The 21,729-nt window shown below is 31.8% G+C and overlaps 1 protein-coding gene across 2 annotated transcripts in view; it reads right to left on the bottom strand.

The window, feature by feature from the left end:
- The window catches only part of Tbc1d8-9 (TBC1 domain family member 8/9), a 126,715-nt gene that overhangs the window by 99,774 nt on the left and 5,212 nt on the right, over positions 1–21,729 (bottom strand). Inside the window, exons 2-5 of one of the 2 annotated variants that reach the window (XM_035356374.2) lie at positions 18,342–18,453; positions 12,859–12,907; positions 7,733–7,813; positions 2,245–2,418 (exon numbers count right to left, since the gene is read on the bottom strand). In XM_035356374.2, the coding sequence (XP_035212265.1) occupies positions 2,245–2,418; positions 7,733–7,813; positions 12,859–12,907; positions 18,342–18,453 (416 nt within the window). Of the gene's footprint in view, positions 1–2,244; positions 2,419–7,732; positions 7,814–12,858; positions 12,908–18,341; positions 18,454–21,729 lie in introns of those variants that run through there. The other variant, XM_085817763.1, reaches the window with a different exon arrangement.

Below are 21,729 nucleotides of genomic sequence, written 5' to 3'. Positions count from 1 at the left end.
CATTAGAACATTTGAGATGGAAGACTGGAGACAACTGTTATGGAATGCTGTTTCCAGGCATTGTGCTTGCATGGGTAAATGTAAACCACATACAGCAGCTCCAACCTTGACAAAAAATCTGATGTGTACACTACATGACTTCCTTGTACAGAATATTAAACTGTATGCACTTTTTTCTGCATTTTGCTTAAACTTATTGCCTCCAATTTAATTGGAGATATATTTCTCATTCAATTAATTCAGTTCTCACTTCACAGCAAAGTATAAATTCATAAAAAATCAAAATATCTTCGTTAAATTTGTAAAATACAGTTTTAACAGTTAAAAAAAATTTTTTTTACAATTAAAGTTACAGTTTCTAAGAAAAAATAAGCAATTCGGCCAGCGTGCGAGAAGGCAGACTTTTTGGTGCACAAAACTGAAAGTTCACTTTTGGTCCAACTCGGCAAAAAAGACACTGAAGGTGCAAAAACTAGCCTCATTCACTATTCTTCTAAGTTTCAAATGTAAACAAATATGGCTGTTCCATTAGGCTTAACCTCACAAACAGCTTTTAAATTGTTGATAATTCCACAACTATTGTAAGGAGATTAACTAAAGGCATAAAAACCTTAACCAGAACATAAAAACAACATAATCCAATCATTTTTAAAGCAAGAAATGCATAATTTGCCAACATATAGGCATAAAAAAACTGAGCACATGGCGCAGAGTAACAGAATGGGTATATATATATATATATAGAATTCCTGACGAGTTCGGATTAATCCGGATTACAGACTTTGTACTGTGTCTCGTCAGGACTTCGGCGATTCCGGATTAGGGGTTTTTCCGGATTATAGATCAATTTAAATCTGGTAAGATAGCATACAGAAATTTTACAAATAAAAATATGAAATCATAATTTATGATATTAAGAGCAATTATGATCTAAAGGGTATCAAAATTTACAAAAAAAAAAGCTTAATATTTATTTGTTTACTTCAATAAACATTTCTATCAATGTAAGTTGTTTAAGTTGCTTCGTTTTTTGTGCTAATACTTTCTCTTTGATTCTATAAACAGACATAATTTCTTGTTCAGTTACAAAGTTTCACTGTTCAAGGTCCTGTAATTGCTGTGTCGAGAATACCGATTAACCTGTCAATTGAAATTTTTTCGTTTTCAATAATGTTCTCTGTTACTTTCTTCACTATTGGAAGTTCGCATGGGTAAACGCTTTACTGGCTTTACCCGCATGCATAGCAGACATGCGCATCAAATGCACATGCGTAAGTTTGTGGCTTTGAGGTTCGGAATGATTATAGATCATTCCGTATAATGGGCGTCCAGATTTGAGACTTTTTACTGTATATATTTATATGTTTTTGGCGTGGCTGATTGCAACAGAAAAGGGAAGTGCATAACTACATCATATAGCAGTCCTATGTACATAATTTCAATGTTCTGAGGCTACTGGTTTTTGAGTTATGTGAGATAAATCTATATGTAAGTACATACAGACATCACACAAAAAAAAAAAAAAACTCTTCTGAATCCACTCTAAATTCTTTTTGCAATACATTATGGGGGAAAGAGTCCTTTATTCTGTCCTTATGTAAAGATTTCACATAAAAACATTTTAAATTGCATTCGATAGCAGTCAAAATCGATATTTTCATTGAAATATAACAACTGAAAATTTTCACGATTACAATACCTCTTTTACTTGGGTACAGGGAAGTAAAAAACCAACAATCCAGCTGAAATGTGCTACCTCTCTGTATCTTTTCCCTGGGATGCACTTTATGTTGGATGTTGAAGTGCAAAATAATTTTTTTCATGGCTTCACAACCAGCCCAAAGAGTTCTACAGAAACGGAACTGACGGGTTGAGCATCTTTGGAATCATCATCACAGTTACCAATGAGAATACGTCAAAATCACTTTTAAAATCATAGTGAGTCAAGTCAACTTATTTATCAAACAACCCAGTAAATTAACAGAAGCACATGCATAGACAGATCCAAAATATGATCAGGAAGAAATTAAATATATTCTGATGATCTTCTAGGGTAAGAGTGACTTAATAAAATTTGCTGAACATTAAAGCCTACAGCAAAGGAAAAACTTTATAATTAATTTATCATAGATATCAAGACAAGTATACATTTGAAAACTAACTTAATCTTTATTAATAATGATACAGCTCATTTTAAAAAAATCAGTAAATAGATACAATCTATAATATTTCTGTATTACTTACAATTAACTAACTTTTCTTCTTTTGGCATATTAAACAAACGGGAAAACTTTAATGACACTATCTTATATTGCATGCTATCTGGGTCTTGAGTAGTATCAAATGATTTCTGAGCAACTAAACTTTCAATTTTACAAGCAACAAAATCTCTCATTTCATCTTCACTATCAAAAGCACCTAAAATGCACAAAATAATAAATATTAACATACAATCTCTGTTCATTACATATTAATATAAAATAATTAACAAATCTGGAATAAAGAAAAAATTAAATCCAGAATAAAATAATAATCTTAATTTCATTGGGTACTAATGCAATTAATTAAGAAATGTACACCTTGAACAAACAAACAAAAAAAAAAAAAAAAAAAAAAAAAAAAAAAAAAAAAAAAGAGAGAGAGAGAGAGAGAGTTCTATATCTCTCATTCTACTGGATCGATTGTTAAAATTTAACTTGTGTTTTCCATGTCTTGAAAGCGTGACTTATATATATTAGATTTATATATACCATTGTTCTAACATAGGTATTTTGACACAATATCGGACTTTTTCTGAAATAACATATCAATTTTTTTCCATATTTCGATTCTAATTATGCACAGATATTAATTTTTTTCATTTCTGGTAATAAATTGATGAAGAAATTGAAAAATTAATTTTTGTCCATTTTTTTTTCAGGTTGTACCAAGAGTAATTAATTCACTTAGTGAATTTCTTAATTTATAGTAGCAACCTATCTTCCTTTCCTTTTTCTCATTCTACACGAGCGAAAAAAAGGTCATCGTTCATACTTTCAAATTATTTTAACAAAACACGTAAACCACATTTGACATTATTATCACTTATAAAAATATGCCAAAATTCAAAATGCACCAATATGTAAATTCACATATATCTTAAGAAATTTTGAATAAAATCTCTAATTTTTTGCAAATATGCTGAGAAATACATCTACTTTAAGATGATGGTAAAAAATTAACAAAAATTATTTTAAAATACAAATTTAAAAAATAAATCATAAAAAATGGGTGAATTTTATTTGGAATGAATAAAATAAGTTTAATAAAAAAAGAAATATTAATAAATATATACCAAATTCAATTAACATGCAGAAGCTAAAATTTTAAGAGCTAATTTTTTAAAAACTACACATGCAATTTTTACAAAAACTTGGCACTTTGGTATAATTTAAGTCGTAGATTCAAAATATGGAAAAAAATTGGTATGTTATTTCAGAAAGAGTCCAATTTTGTATCAAAATTCTTATGTTAGAACAATGCTATATATAAATCCAATATATATCCTGTCAATGCCAATGATTAAAAATTGGGGGGTGCCTATGGTTCAAAACCATGTACCTCCTCATCAGAATTACATAAAAGAGTGCAGAAATAGGAAAATTGCATAAGTAGTAAACCTGATGCTCAATAGAGGGAGCCACATGGCTCCCTCTATTGAGTTAGGATCGAGAAAGTTTAGGGATAGCAAGAATTTATAAAACTTAAGAATACATAATTTTTTTGCAAGTTTTTAGATTTTTAATCTTTTTTTTTTTTTTTTTTTAAATAGTTTTTTGGATTTTTTATAATTTTTTTGGTATTTTATAATTTTTTATATAAACACGATACAACACAAAAGCATAAAGTGGAGAGGAAAGATTTTATGATTAATAGGCTCATTGGCATGTGGCATACAGTGGGAGTGCAAATAATAAAGTTCACGCGCGAAAATATTCAGATGTGATTCTACAGGGAACAGAATGATAACTTTGCATAATGATCACTTCTCAAGTTGCAGGAAAGGATGATGGTAAAGTTTGGCAAAATAAGCAACAACGTGGCAGCTCGCTGAGGGGACGTCCTTCGTTCACGGGGTGGCATCTGAAACTGGCAATATATATCCTAAGTCACGCTTTCGAGGCATGGAAAACGCAAGTTAAATTTCGACAATCAGTCCAGCAGACCGGGAGATATACTGTCTCATTTTCTTTTGTGCAAGGTGTACAATTACTTAAATAGCTAGATAAGCTGTCCAATTGCATCAGCATCTGCTGATAAGGCTATTCAGTAATTTGTGGATTAAAGAATCCCATTCTTGAATAAGCACTCTAAGAGTGAATCTGTGATTTGTAATGAAGAATTAAGTGTAGGCAATTCAGTATGCAAGGGAATCAGATACACAACACATAGGTTTTAACATAGAATCACAACACAAAGTGAAAGCGAGGAAGCTGCCCATCCATTACATCTCCTTAAATGAAACATAGACTTAATAGAAATTCTCTGTTACATAACTTTTTACACTCCGCTAATGGAGAGTTGATAGTGCTTGTATCATTGCATGATAAAAATGTTTCAACATACTAAATGTGTTTCTTGTTTTCACAGTTTGGATTATCCCTTAATGAGGTAAGAAACTTTCATTTACTTTAATACGAGGGCTATCCAGAAAGTAGATTACGTTTTGGAATAAAAAAATAAACAAAGTATAGGAAACAAATTTTATTATATACAGATGAAAGCCACACTCAAATACTACTTTTCTACATAGTCACCATACAAATTAAGGCATTTATCGTAGTGATGTACGAGCTTGGAAATTCCTTCGTCGAAAAATTCGGCCGCCTGCGCCTTCAACCACTTCGTTACCTCTTCTTGCAGCTGTGCGTCGTCATCAAAACGCTGCATAGCCAGCCACTTCTTCATTGCTGGGAATAGGCGGAAGTCGCTCGGTGCCAGGTCGGGACTGTACGGCGGATGAGGAAACAACTCCCACTTAAAAGATTCAAGAACTTTACAAGTGACATTTGCCGTGTGGGGCCGGGCGTTGTCGTGAATCAACAAGATCTTAGAGCTCAACATTCCTCTGCGCTTGTTTTGAATTGCTCTTCTGAGTTTTTGGAGAGTTTGGCAATACCTTTGAGAGTTTATTGTAGTGCCTCTTTCCAGGAAGTCCACCAAAATTACACCTTTTCTGTCCCAAAAAACAGTCGCCATCATCTTCCTTGCCGACATTGTTTGCATGCATTTCTTGGGTTTTTGGGGAGAACTTGTGTGCCCCCACTGCATTGATTGCAATTTCGTTTCACAGTTCACATGTTTCACCCATGTTTCGTCACCAGTAACGATGCGATCGAGTAAAGAGTCACCATCCTTATGGTAAGCGTCCAAAAAGTTCAACGCTGCAGCCATTCGCTGATTTTTGTGGTCCTCTGTCAAGATTTTTGGAATCCATCTTGCACAAAACTTGTGGTAACCAAGCTTTTCGCTGATGATTTCGTGCAACAAACTTCGCGAAATTTGTGGAAAACTCAAAGAAAGTTCCGTTATTGTGAAATTTCGATTTTCACGGACTTTAGCATCGACTTTTTCGAGAAGTTCGGCGGTCACTATGCTGGGTCTCCCACTTCGATCTTCGTCGTGAACATTGGTTCGGCCATTTTGAAATCTTATGACCCACTGACGCACTCCACCTTCAGTGATAATGTTGTCCCCATACACTTCACGAAGCTGCCGATAGATTTCTATCGGTTTACAGTTTTTTGCAGTCAGAAACCTTATTACTGAGCGCACCTCGCAGCTCGCGGGATTTTCAATTAACGCAGACATTTCAAACCGTCACAGTATCTGAACGGAGCACAGCACGAACCTCTCACTAGCACGGCTAGATGCAGACTGAGCTGCGCAACGCTCTGACCCCAAGATGGCCACGCTAGCCCCGCCCCTAGCGGACACAGACGGAAACGTAATCTACTTCCTGGATGGCCCTCGTATTTGCTTATTGCCAGTTAATCACATTTCGATGACAAACTAATGAACTTCATGTTAATCCAACATTTGATTATGAGACTGAATGTATATTGACTTCATATGAATACATAAAGCAAATTAAGATGAGCTATTAAGAAATAAAACAAGAAAGAAACGCTGTCATAAATTACCACTGGACAGATAAAAAAGCCAAGCCAGTCTTCAGAAAGTGAAGCAAAACTAATACAGTTGTTGTTACTAATACATACTGCTCATTTGAAAAATAGAAACAAGAATGGATATTAGTTGTGAAAGTTAAGAACTCAATTGTTAAATTAAACAGTAACAACTTTCAGTTACATATTTCCATAAATGAAAGTTGTTAAACCAGAAATGATTCTGAAACAGGAAAATTTATGGGATTTAATCACAAATGATACACCAAAAGAAATCACAGCAAAGTGGATAAAATGAGATGAACAAGTACAAGCTACTGTAAGTTTACTTGCAGAAAACAAGTCAGTTGTACATACAAGAAACAAAATAACAGCAAAGAAACATGGAACAAATTACAGAATATTAATGAAAGAGAACTTCAGAAAAAGTAGAAAATGAATGAAAGTTCGAAGAACACAACTTTTGTATGAAAATATGGGTTTTATATCTTTATGTACTTTCAGCTTGACAGCATGATTTTGGTATTTTTCATATACACAAGAAAAAAATATGAAGTTGTTAAATTATTTTAGTACCAAGTAGAGAGATAAAATAAAATTTTCTTTGTTTATGATTTTCTGACAAATTATTTAATAATAAGATAATAAATATGAAGTAACCAGAAGGTTACAGCTCTGTTTCAGAAGAAAACGAATTCTGTAAATTAAACAAAAGAATCTATGGACTAAAACAGGCAGCCAGGAAATGGAATGACAAAATAGTTGATATCCTGTGCAATCAAAAGGATATATTCCAAGCAAAGGAATTATCCATGTTCCTTCACATTAAACAAGAAAAATACAAGAACTTATATAATCATATATGTTGATGACATATTAACCGTGAATGACAGGCACGAATCAATTCAAAAAGTTGAGCAAATTCTCAGAATACTTTGACATTCAAAATCTTGCAGAAGTATCTACATATCTAGGAATTGAAACTGAAAGAGAAAAGGATGGAAGCTTTTAATTTCACCAAAGCTAATAAAGATTAAGAGTATAATCAAGAAATTTAATAGGAAATCAGAAATGAAACTAAGTTATCCTATGACAACAAATTTTATGAAGAACAAAAATCCTTTGTTAATTCTGACAAGGAATCATGGATGCCATGGTTGTGCTTGCCGTAGAGTTTGTGCAATTATCTTCTTTTTAACAAAAACAGATAGCTATATGCATGAGGGGGAGGAATAGCAATAGGAAAAAATCACAAAAGGATTTCTCAAAATAGGTTATTTTTAAAATGTTTTTAAATGAATGTAATTAAATTGGCAGCACTAGATGTAGACTCAAAGATACTAAAATATACATTTCTTTCCAATGTGATCAATAAGTTCACGAATGCTTTCTAAAGCCAGCAACCAGCCTGCGACTTTTTGGTGGGGCTGGGGATAATCAAAAATTACCAAGATATATAATATATTCACACCAACAACCACTATATAACAATCACTGCATCTGCTTATAGAAACTTGAATAAAAGAATATGAGAAGCAAATTTTGTTAATATTTCATGAACTTACTCAATGTTGGAACAATATTTTTTTCCAGCCATTCCCAATTATCCATAATATCTCTCTTCGAGAAAGCATTTGCAACAGAAACTAGAACAAAATAAACCAACATAAATCTTACTCTTTTAATATATTTAAAACACTAACTATTCACATGCATAAATTACAAAAATACCTCATGTTTTAAACATGGGCAGAGAACAGTACTTTTAAATGAGTGAAAATATATTTGTTTTGCATTTAACATATAACAAAGAAGAGCAAAATAAAAACATAATATTAATCTTTTATGTCACTATATGTTTAAAGTCTATTTATTCAAGAATGCAAATTTATATCATTAAATGAGAAATAAAAATTTTCCTATAGAAATGGAACTGAATCTGAGTATTTTATGAGAGGGAAAAAAGTGGGTAACTCTTGTTTTAATTTTTCTGTTTGTTCCAACTCAAATACAAAAATCCAAATTAGATCATTATGTCATAAAGTTGTAAGGCAAAAGATACATGAAAAAGATCCATATAAATGCCTTAACTGTCTGTGAAATAATAATTCTCTACCATTCAACATCATTTACAGATTTTTATTTTTATTTTTATTGAAGAGAAACTACAAGACTAACAGGAAGGTAAGTTTAGGTTGAAGTAGTTATAATAAGTTCATAAAGCACTTATTTGGCTTCAACTGCTTGCTGAAGATGGAAATGATGAATAGTTATATGTCTTGGTGTTCTTTTCTGCATCTGAAACCTCAATGTTGCGACAAACACTTTATAGATTATTCAGTAAAGAAAGGTCTTTATGGGGAAAAAAAAAAAAAAAAAAACTAATGCTCTATATTCCACTTACCCCTTGACACTCAGATGCATATACATACCAAAAAAAAAAAGTCTGAATAGCTTACTCGGATACAAGATAAATCAGTTCCATTGTGTTGCATCAGCAACAAATTAATAATCTAACCTTCAGTCTAAACACATCTAGAAAAAGTTACGGATTAGAAACCTCATATATAACATGAGAAGAAACTGAGTATTATGCTGATAGCAGACTCGCGATATTGAATGGCTTGATGGTAAATGTTTGCTATAACACTCCATGGACAGATTTCTGAGTCAAACATGTTTCCGGTGGCGACAATCAAATTGTTTGTTGTTTTAATCATTTTTTTCTCATGATTTTATCACATGTTAATTTAAAAATAGCATTTTAGTGGTGCCATTTATTAAATAAATAAATAACTAAAAGCAATAGATTGCATACTACATGATTACATAACTTGTGTGATTATTTAACACCACTTAATGCAATATATGTTTGTATAAAAAAACATGGAAAATGCATTGCTTGTAGTGATCATCAACTCAGTTAATCAAACTATTATAGAATGAATTTTTTTTAATTAAATTCCCCCAAAAAAGGTAATTTGCCAAATAATGTCAAAAAAGATTACAAAAATTCCCAAGTGACAAAGAAATGGTGCCAAAATGAGAGGTAAAGTCACCAAAAAACTTAGTTTTGATTTCATTCAACCATTTAAAATTAGGTAAAAAAAAGCAATCTTAGTTTTACACAGATTTTTAATAACTCTGTCAATTTTGAGGCAATGAGACACAAGTCATCCTTTTTTGGCAGTTTTCCTTTAAAGAGGGAACACATCCGCAAAAACTACAGTTGCTTTATAGCTTAATTTAAAATTTTACGTTGGCTTGTTCTCTTTCAACAAAAGATGTTTTCAGAATGTTATAAGATTAGGGATGCAGCATCAGTTAAATAATTTCCAGAAGTATTATAAACAGTTCATAAATAAACTTTTGTGTATTCCTAATTAAAATTCCATGAAAGTACCGATTCATATGTTTCTAGTTATATACGTGCCAGATATAACAAAATATGACGGCTGCTTTAAAAATAATTGGTGGTGTTATATAACATAGTTATGCTAGAATAGTAGAAAAGAATATATAACATGACTATAATAATATATATATATAATAAAGAATATATACATAACTATGTTATGTAATATAGAAAGATCTTGAATTAGAGAGAACAGATGAATTTAGTGGGAGGGCACCAAATCTAGAATAGATAATTTTGAAGTCGGCAATTATTTTTAAAGCAACATTGCTTGAAAAAGGAAACAAAAACCCCAAATTAACCAATCATAGCTCAGAGCACTTTCCATATCTACTCAGTATTAATACCGCTTGCAAATGAACTACAACATTCTTTTCCCTAGCTTCCACCTTGAAAACATCTCTATGCTGCTATGCCCTCCTTTGTTCTTATTCTAAGATGATGTAACATGCACATAAAAAATACTGTTATAGCTGATGATCTAGAAATATTTTATCTACTAAGAAATGATGTGATATGCTTGAAAATAAAGACTGGTGATTTATCGAAATCCAATTTCAATACGATAATTTTTAGGTACACTGATTTTAAAAGACGTAGGCATCTGCAAAGTGATGCAGGGTTGGCACAGCAGCACTTATGGAAAGGAATGACATAGTTTATTGTGCCAAGAGTATTTATGCTACGTCTGATGTATAAGTACAGCTAATCTGTGATTGGTTAAATTTAGGTTGTTACATAACATGGAAGATCTCGAATATCATAATTTATATCAAAGCACATATCAGCCCTTGACCTAATGAGCTACAGTTCTTTTTCATTTCCTATTTGAACCATGTGACAAAATACAAAAAAATACATTGCTTATGAAAGTGTTCATAATGTAATACTGAGATCACTTTATTATTAGCATGGTAATAGTTTTCATATAACATGAATTTCTATGATGAGTTTTTTTAAATTTCATAAAACTGCTGAATTTCAGATTTTGTTTTTATTTTCAAATTTCTAGTGTGACTGTCAAACAATTTTTTATGTTTAAATATTATTGATATATGTCAAGATGTCTTTTTAATGTTTAAAAATACACTGTATAATAACAAGAAACTATATTAATGTACCACAAGTGCAGTAGTTCTCAAACTGTGGTATACATACCCCCTAGAGTTTGCAAACAGCTATCAGATGATATATGGATAGCTCTCAAGCAAAAACTTCATTTAATTCGCTCAAATTTTAAAGAAAATTAAAAGAGTATTTCTTGCTACACGTTTTCTCAAACCACTGGCATTTTCAGCACTATATGAATGGAAGTATAGTTCTTATTTAAAGTGTATCGATACAACTGCAACAGATTAAATTTGAAGATGGAGTTTATTTTGAAAGTTCTAACTGGATAACAAAATAGTAGAAACCTATAGCAAGCCATATAACCCATTCATAGGAAAAAAACACTGAGAACTCAAAATCGCTTAAGATACGATTAAAAATTTCAAAAATTCAATTTTGTATTTGACTTTTTGTTTTGTAATTTCAATCAAACAATTAAAGAAATGTTTTATTTTTTATTTTTATCTATTTATTTCATTTTTTACATTTTGCAATAAAAATTTATATTTCTTTGTTTCATTAACTGACTTGTATGATTCTTGAGAAAGAATAATGGTAAGACAAGACAATAATAAAGATGATTAAACAGTTTTGTGACATTCTGGAACAAATTTACTTCTGTAGTAGACTGAAAACTGTTTCAGAATGTTGTCTGGTAGTTATAAATATTTTTGAGACCTTCCTGAAGTATTTCACATTGGGGACTATCAGATTTCTAATTATGACCAAGTATAGTATAATATAGGAAAAGATTGTGAACCACTTGTATATATAACATTGAAACACTGTCCACTTAATTGAAATCACAATTGTGTATCACACCATGATAACATTACCAGAATTTGACTGCTTTATAAATCTAAGAAACAATGTGTAATTCATAAACCATGAATTTTTTGTTAAATCATTAACTGAAATTCTAGGCTATAAAATTTCATGATTGTGCACACTGCATGAATTTTATCCTTTTTATTCTGATAAAATTTCTACTATAATAATGAATAATCATGCTGTATGATTACATATTATTATCTAAATACTACAAGATAATGTTCTCAAGAATATGTGAAAAAAATCTTTAATAACTTAAGGAAATGTCTTCAAACTCAAAAAAAATTAATAAAATAAATATCATTAAAAAATGCGATTGAAACATTATCTCAAACAAGACATAGTATTCAAGATACAACAGAAAAATCTAATTTTTATAATAATGAATAATCATGCTGTATGATTACATATTATTACCTAAATACTACAAGATAATGTTCTCAAGAATATGTGAAAAAAATCTTTAATAACTTAAGGAAATGTCTTCAAATTAAAAAAAAATTAATAAAATAAATATCATTAAAAATGCGATTGAAACATTATCTCAAACAAGACATAGTATTCAAGATACAACAGAAAAATGTTGCGTACATTATATTCATAGATTTTATTAACTGTAGTTCATTCTAAAAATATTTTTTAAAGATAAATTGTATATTAAAATGCTGAATAAAAAGCATAAGTCAATGGTAAATTATTAAAAGTCAAATGATAAAAATATTTGCACTTCTATTATAATTCATTTCCTTTCACTTATTCATTTTCTAATCTTCAGAAAATAAATTTTATTTTGGCTACAACAGTCTTTTGCATCGTTAAATGTAAAGCTTCATAAAATATTAAACAAAATATGCTGAGTAAAGGGATTTCCTTCCCTCTGGTCTCTTGTTTTTAACAAAAAAAAGTATGTTGTGCATATGTATGTGTGTTGTCTATGTACAGAAAGGGATGATACAAAATTTTGAATCTTTATATATCTACAATTAATTATTTAATATGAACTTTTTATGCATAATAATTTTAATGCTAGTAATTGCATCAGTGACTGGTATAATTAACAGAATAAAATACGTAATTTTAAATTCACTTATTCCAGAAAAGATAAAGTTTATGTAATAAATATTTTAAATGAATTAAATTTTTTATCAAATAGTTCAGAATAATAAAGTTAATTATATATTCATTTAATATGTACAGCAGTTAAAAACAAATGCTAGATAATTTTAATATGCATTTGTATTAGGTATAATTATTAAAAAAATGCTTGTGAAAAACAAAAGTGAAAATAATACAAACAATGTAATTTCTATAAGAAAGAAATACGTAAATACTTACGAGGGTTTCTATTAGATGAATAATGAAGGAGAATTCGAAATGGAAGAGGCTAAAGGAATTTAAAAACATATAAGATTCTCGAAATTACTCTATAAAGTGACACATTGCCAAAAACTGCAAACTGAAAATAAGATTTAAAAAAATCTAAAATTGTTTACTTAACATGAAAATTTCTGAAGACTACAATCTGTCTAACACAGAAGAAATTCTAAATCAATGAATTAAATTCACTCATCATTTTCTGACACATACCCTATATCAAAACATCAAAATGAAATGACAAGGGCCAAGTGAAGGAGATACATGGTGAAGAATTTTTATCCTCTTTTAATTAAAACCTAAACATTACGGTACTTACATATTATCGCAACCACTTTAGTAGAAATCGCCAAATTTTCAGACGTGGCCAAACTCTAGCAGTTCTTTAGGTTACCATATCCATTGCAAGTTGCAATCTGAAAATTCACCGAATCAACTTTTTCTTCTGTAAAAAAGCGCCAAAATGCACCAAGGTGGTTGCACTCATACGTAAGTATTAATATTATTATACATAAATATGACAGACTATAGGCCTAAATTCAATAACAAAATTTGAAACGTGGAAACTTAATGGTCCTGTCACATACTTTTAATCTTCTAATATACAATGCACTGCAGTTTTCGAACATCTAAACAAAGAAGGACTGAACTATTCATCATTTTCACATTCTCAAAACATCCAGGCTTAGAGAAGCAAAAGAATTGAACTCACTGACTTGTAACACCATCTTCTAGCCACATCTACAATATTTTTAAAAATGCCTTCTAACCTTAACTATGATAAGAATTTGTCTAATTGAATGATACTATCATATAGTATATATATATAAGGATTAGATAAAAATATGGAAATACCTCATAAAATGCATGTTTAACCTGAAATGTTTATTCTTGGTAAAGGTGTTGGTGGCGTTAATATGTTTTCTCACCAACACCATCTGTACAACATCCTTCATACATTGCAAGTGTCATTCGTTATCGAGACAGTGTTCTGTGAAGTTTTGAGTGAATCATGTTGGAGCTAAATGAATTTGAACGCAGGGCAAATTGTAAGGGCTTGTATGGTGGATGGATGCTTCGATAACCAAAGTAGCTAAAGTGTTTGGTTCTTCAACAAAAGGAGCAGTATATAAAATTTTTAACTCGTACAGGAAAACCGGAAAAAACTGCACAATCACTGAAGAGGATTGTGATGAAAAATAAGAGGACTGCAGCCACAAAATTAATTCTGAACTGAATGTCGCATTTGCAAACCTTGACAGCACCAAAACAATACGAAGGGAGCTCTACAAGCAGGGTATTTTGGGGGGAGGCTGGAATTCAAAAGCCACTCATCAGTGATCAAAATGCCTGTAAGAGGAGAAAATGAAACATGGTGGGGGTTCAGTTATGGTTTAGACAGCCATATCATAGCATCCCATGGGACCCATCATTATATGCAAGGTCACATTACTATGGATTATATGACCATTTTGACTGATCACGTCCACCTCATCATTTCTCAATGGTCATGCCATATTCCAAAACGACAGAGCTTCTGTTCACTTAGTTCACATCATCCAGGACTGGTTTTTTGAGCATAAAAGTGAGCTTTCACATCTACCATGGCCACCACAGTCACCAGATTAATATATTAAGCCTTTGTGGCTCGCCATCATCTTTAACTGAACTTGCCAACATTTTACAGGAAGAATAGTACAAGATTCCCTTGCAAAGCATACAAGACCTCTACGCATTCCGAGAAGACTGCAAGCTGTTTTGAATGCCAACAGTTTTCCTACACCATTAGTCATAGAAATATATTTTTATTTTGGTGTTTCCATATTTTTGTCCAATCCCTATAATAATTTGATGTTTCTATATTTTTGTCCAATCCCAATTTGTATGTCCTCTTCTACAACAAAGATTCTGATTATTCAGAGCTTCCAGTGCAAAAAACAGGTTAGAATTACATCTGTTAACTCTTTCGCATCGAGAGAGGGCAAAATCTCAATTCCCCAAACATTGAAAACGCCCTTTTTTTTAAATTTCTCCTGGAATGCTTTTCCTTCCCCCATGACAAGTTGAATACTACAGCGCTAACAATAGCCTTACTTAAGTAAAGCGAGAACTTCTTTCTTCAAAGCTTTGACACTGTGTGAAGTTCCCCCTTGGGACGGGATTGCAACTTCGGGCATCAAAAGCTAAACACTGACAGTAAACAAAGGAAAGAGAAGGTGATAAGAACTACTTTTAGTAGCTTCAAAAGAATGATTGACATGTCATTTAACAACACCTGAAAGCAATGAGTAATGCAGTAACATGATGGGGGAAAGCACTGGGTAGGAAATTATTCAGGCGTTTTGGGCGTCCAGCCGATGTCTGAATGCTCGGGGGTTTGGAGCGACTTCGATGCGAAAGAGTTAATAAATCAAATGTTGCAACTATGATTAACAAAAATGGATTAAAATGGTTGAAATACTTCCTAAAATTAACTAAATAACTTAACTAGAACTATTGAATTTAATCAATGAAACTATTAAGAGTCCACATCTGTCTGAAATTGGAATATTGAGGATATAAGTATTACGCAATATGTTTTAAAGTTCCATTACCAGCTTTCATTTTGAATAACTGAATCTTAGCAAAGCAACAAAACTTCAAATATTTAGCTCTGCAAATTTTATAAACTTTGGTTTCTTGTTGTTGTCATTTTGAAGTGCTACATTTAGGCCCAAGACTTTTCTGTCTTGTTGCTTCACTTTTTTTCATATACTACAAACACTCTATCTGATACCAAGTCATGATGCTATGAACAAAAAAAAAAAAAAAAAAAAAAAAAAAAAAAAAAAAAAATTGCAGTTTTGATTTGAAACAGCAGCTGTCATAAATTCATTCATTCATAAAGTTTGCTTACATTATTGTGACGATCAATGTCCACTAAATTTCTTTATTTCTGGCTTCGATTTGTATGTAAAAAACAACTGATATTCTCTCACAATTTTTTTAGTAATTAAAAAAAAAAAAAAAATCTAGAAATTTGTTTAATTTCTGTTTTTTCTAAGGCAATATTGCTAGGAACAATTTTCATTAAAACTGTAATTAAAATGTTGGAATATGTTTATGATTTCACATCTAATGCTTAAAGCTTTTGATTTTAACATTAATTACATCATGAAGTTTTTGCAATTTCTTTACTTTATTTGAGTTTTGAACAAGATTAAAATTTAAGAGGTTAGAAATGTGTGTGTTGATACTTAAGTCATTTTGACTGAATCTGTTTTTAAGAATTTTTATGGCTGAATCATAATCAGCTTCTGAAACCGAGAGACCTTCGACAGCTGATGCAGCATTTCCACCTAATGAGGATTTCAAATAATTAATTATTTCAGTTTTTGAAAGCGTAACATTATCATTAATTATGATTTTGAATGAATTCCAAATATTCATCCAATCATTATACTCTCCATATAATTTGTGAATTAACATTTTCATTATTGTCAAATTATTATCAATCTGCCTTTTGGTTTCAACATCCATAGATACAGACCCATAGAATTCAACATCCATAAATACAGGGTGTGGCAGGGAAACTTCCTTATTTGAAATATGCGCCACCTAGTAACATTTATTCCAAGAAGGCTGGGGTGGCACTCATTGAAAAGAGTGATATCTACAGTTTTATGTCATATAGGTTTAGCACTGATCATGCAGTGGATGAGAGAGGAGCATGCATTCTCCGTGGAGTCGTACTTTTCAACGTACTGCATTTTCATCCATATAAATTGGCAGTGGTGCAAAAACTTAACCCACACAATTTTCTTTCAGGAAAAAATGCATGCAAAGCCGTTTTTGACAATATGTCTCATAATACCCTTGTGTTCTTTAGCAATAAGGCTCATTTTCCTCTTTCCGGTTGCAGCATGCATTAAGCAAAACACGTGATAATGGAGTGGCACGAATCCCCGAGAATTTCATGAGCAGATCCTCCATACAGAACGTGTGACTGTTTGGTGTGCATTGTCCAGAATAGGCATCGTTGGACCATGATTTTTTTTTTTTTTTTTTTTGAGAACATTTTCCTGGATACTTTATCTCCTTACGAGGTGATCGTCAGTGGCCAGCGGGCTCGCCTGAGTTAGCCCCATGTGATTTCTTTCTGAGAGGCTATCTGAAATCTCTAACGTCCAAAGAACCTGGCTCAACTGAACAACATTATTCAAGCTGTTATCGACAACATACCCATTGATAACTTCAAAAATCGACTATCTCAATGCATTGACCAGAATGGAGGCCACCTTAATGATATTATTTTTAAATCATAATAATAATAATAAAAAAAAAAACTTTAAGTGTCTCGGTATAATTTGGAAAAAATTTTAACCAATATCGCTTATACTATTTGTGTTATTCATTTTTAAAATAAGGTAGTTTCTCTGCTGCACCCTGTACTTAGCATATTATTTAAATTCCTGTTGACATTTTGAGTGCTAAGTTTTATTATCTTATCATTACATCTACCATTATTATCTTATTATATACCATTATTATCTTATCATTATATCATCTTATCATAGAAGTTTTGATATTATCTTATCATAGAAGTATTTGACTCTAATATTCTATTCAGACCCCCTTCAATCAAATTTTATACTTTTTATCTAAAATTATACAGTTCTGTTTCTTTACTATTTAACAATTCTAAACAATTTTCTAAATCCTCTGTTTTCCCTCTTCTAAATATTCATCAATATTTTAAATAATCTGCGTTATAGAAAAATGTAGATGTGTTTATTTCTTTTATTTACTTTTTTCTGTTTCATCTTACAAGATTATCAAAAGGCATTTATCTTTGTGTCACCTCCACACACTTGCAAAGTGCTAATGCAAAAGTTAAATGCACTCACTTCATATATTGATTAGATTCTATTCCTATTAAAGTTTCTAACTTGGCAGCCAGTGCACCGTATTTCAATATTGATTAAATGAAACAGGTTGAAAGAATGAAATGGATGGGAGAGGTTTCATTAAAACCCAAATGATTACACATACTATACATATGACAGGCTATGCGCATAAATTCGGTAACAAAATCTGAAATGTGAGAATTTGATACTTCCATCAAATATTTATAATTTCTATAAATTGTAATTCAAACATCTAAATAAAGAAAGAGAGAACTACTCATTATTTTTATATTCTCAAAATGTCCAGGCACGAAGAAATTAAAGAATCATACAGACAAGCTTATAATGCCATCTTTTAATAATATCAAAAAATATTTCTCAAGAACCACGAAGATAATTTTGAATGTAGATGGGTTAAATAGAACACATCTACATTCAAAATTAACTTCCATAATTTTTTATAAAAAATTTTCAGCAAATACATTTTAAAAAACTGTACTCTGTTACTTATCAAAGATTTAAAATAAAAATTAAAATAAAAAGCTAAATAACACTTACTTTGGTGTCAAATACAGTATCAAAAGTACCCACAAATAAGGAAGATAAACCTTTAGTGCCATAGCCCTTCCTTCTTTGAAGAATAAAATATGGATTTGCTCTTTCACACACCCTAAATATGAATATATGAATTAATACTCTCATTCTGAAATACACATATGAATAATAAAAATTTAAATGGTTTCATTTAAATTTTTCATGTAAAATAGGTAATTAATATTAAATATGTTTAGAAAACAAAAATGGTCAGTAGGTTAATTGAAAACAACCAGTAAGTGTTGATACCATACTTGATTAAACATAGTAATATTAACCATTTCTAATTTAAAATGCCCATTAAAAAAAAAAAAAAAAAAAAAAAACATACTGAAGTAAATTTTCTCAGCATATGATCTGAAAAATCTCTGTCACATTACAGTAAGTGATAATGTACGGCTTCTTTGCTCTATCATCAACAGACACAGTATACATGACGCTAAGAATTACAGCATTTCTTTTGCTCTTGCACTTATATAGAGAAAATGTGCAATTTGGTTAGCCTATATTTAAGGGTGCCCCTTGGATTATCACAAAGTTGTTTTATTTATGGTAACCTCAGTAGTTGATTACATCATAATAGGAAACCCTATTATGATATAATTGGTTGCATGATTGCTGTGAATTTGACTGATGAGAAAAGATTTATAAGGGTTTGTTTGTGTGTTGAATATCAGTTAGGAAGTACATAGTGTACTGTGTGTTTTGCATCGTAAAATAGCTGCCAGTGGTAAACTGGGTGATTCGTGGTATAGAACAAGAGAGTAGTATTTTTTTTTATAAATGGGACATGGTTGAGGACAGAAGAAAAGAAAGTTTGTTGGATGTAATTCAACAGAATTATAAGTGTCCTGTTTGTACGAAGGAAATGCATACAATCAAACGTAAACATCGTTCAGATGGCTTTGAATGGGTTTCTCACAAGAAAGATTTAAATGCTCAGCATATAAAGTGTTCCATTAGAAAGGAAACATTGAGGAACATTGATTAGAAAGGGTTTGAGGAAGGTTTTTGGATGCTGTTAAGGAATTCTGTGTGACACAGACTGAGGACACACAGAAGGACTCACATTTAGCCATCTGGCCACTTCTGTTTGACTCTGTCCTGCCTCTAGTCTCCCAATGGCTCTCCATCGCAATTCTGCAGGCAAATGATGCCTGGAGGTCATTGTTACGAATTGGCTATCTCAGATTTCTGATGTCACTGTCACAGTGAAATATGTGGGCTTGCTCTCAAACATGGACTTTTATGCTCCTCGCAGATGACGTATTCTAAAAGCAGCGCCACTAATTTGCATATCGCAGTTTTACTCGGCTACCCTTACTTGGCAACGTATTCAAATTTTACAAGGTTTGGCTTATTTTTGAGGGAGTTATCACTATTTTTGTGATTTTCCTTAATTTATGATAACCAGTGTAGTTTTCTATCAGCATGTATCAAGTATCAAAAACAAGAACAAATGTGTTAGTGGCCAGACACTCAACTCTGCTGCTTCAGATGTCAAATTTGAGATACCACATGAATTCAAGAACATACATGACACTATTTCTTTGGGGTAGTCTATATTTTAGAGTACCCCTTGGATTATCCCCAAGTTGTTGTTTCATTTATGGTAAGTTGAGTATTTTACATTGAATGTTATGGAAACCCAATAATGATGTGATTGGTTATAATGTGTGATTGTGGTGATTTTGACTGTTGGGAAGATATTTCTCAGGGCTTATTTATGCAATGGATGTTGGTTGTGCTTTACCTGCGCTTTATCTGTGTAAAATGCCTGCTGGTGGTACGATTAACATAAAGTTTCTGTATGCTTTGGAACGAATAGGAAAGAAAACATTGATTGACTGATGTGTTAATGAAGATTTAAATGGCTTCATTCACCTCTCAGTACATTACGAAATGAGATTTAAGGATTTGGAAATCGGAGTTCATATCAATACTATGGGGTGTAATAAAAAGAGATTTTAGAAAGAAATGTGACCGACAGTCCAGCAGTATGCAGGATATTTTTAATTTTTAATTTTGTGAATTTATGTGGCAATGGCAGTATACAGATTCTAGTTCAGATAATTTTGAACAGTTTTTCGATTCTGTTATGGAATTCTGTGTGCAACACACAGAAATTTCTAAATAAGGTGAGTCGATATTTCCTTTTTGTACTGTGCAGATTAGATAACATGTATTTCCCATTTATGTTATTTCCTTGTTTTATTTTGATTTAAAGATTATTTTTTATGTTCTAATTATGTTTTATTGCATTATGTTTTGGACACTATTTTACTTGGGAAGGCATTGCAAGTAAACAAGAATGACACCAAAAAATTCGCCAAGCAGTACCCCAAAGTATATGCCCCTTTCTTTGAATGCAGGTTCCCAATTCTTGTTCCACAAATCATCTGCAAAAAAATTTAAATGACCTAGTACATCATGTCCATGCAGGAAGCAAAAAATGCATCCAGTTACTCCAGAGTAGCATTCCAGTTGGTGTCATCATTCACCAGCATCATGCTTCAGCAGCTGTACATGTCTGGATGTGTTTCACCATCAAAAGGCAGGCTAAACCAAGACCTGAACCAGTGTTTGATAAGAAAAATTCATTGGTCCACTTGCAGTTGTTATAATATTGCAAACTAGCGTGAAACCTGTGTACTTATTATCATTTCTGCCTGCAGAACGAGTAAACATGTTGCCGCATCTTCCTTGCCCACATTCACATGGAGATCCTTCTACGCACAAAGGATGAGAAGTCACATTGCTGGAATTTTCCTTGGCATCACTGCCACTGCTTTCAGAAAAGAAGACATTCTGCAAGTTCACATCACCAACATAAACATTTTCATCAGCTCTGTCATTCCACTGTTATCTGAACTTCCCCTCAGTTGACTCAGGAGAATTCCTGGGAAGTACTGGCTAGACAGTCTCAACCATGAGGGTATAAAACCAGTCTTCACAGGCTGTGCTTGAGTTTACTTGGGACGGTGTATAGCTCGGCAGGGACCATACTGGTACTGTCTCGTCTGCCCCTGGGCCGTGGGGTCGAAAAATTGTAGATAAATAAGTTGGCAGGATGGCACTTAATTTCAATTGGTAAATCAACCTTAGGATGGGAGTTGTCTCATCACAAGAGTTGTTATCTGAATGCATGCTTCAGAAAGGCAAGACACTCTTTACACTCACCACTGCTAGATGATCATGCCGTCCATCCCCAAAAATTGAAATATATTGTTGCGTTTTTCTTTTTCTGACACCAGTTGTTACGTTATTTTCTTCCTTCACATGCGTACAGGGTTCGTATGGATTTGGAGTGAATAAGGATGAAACTTGATGAAGTACTGAAACACACTTTATT

Source organism: Stegodyphus dumicola, chromosome 5, assembly GCF_044657685.1.
Source record: "Stegodyphus dumicola isolate Sdum_Otavi_A_Nest chromosome 5, ASM4465768v1".
NCBI classification, from domain to species: domain Eukaryota; kingdom Metazoa; phylum Arthropoda; class Arachnida; order Araneae; family Eresidae; genus Stegodyphus; species Stegodyphus dumicola.
This window is presented reverse-complemented; position numbering and strand designations above follow the sequence as displayed.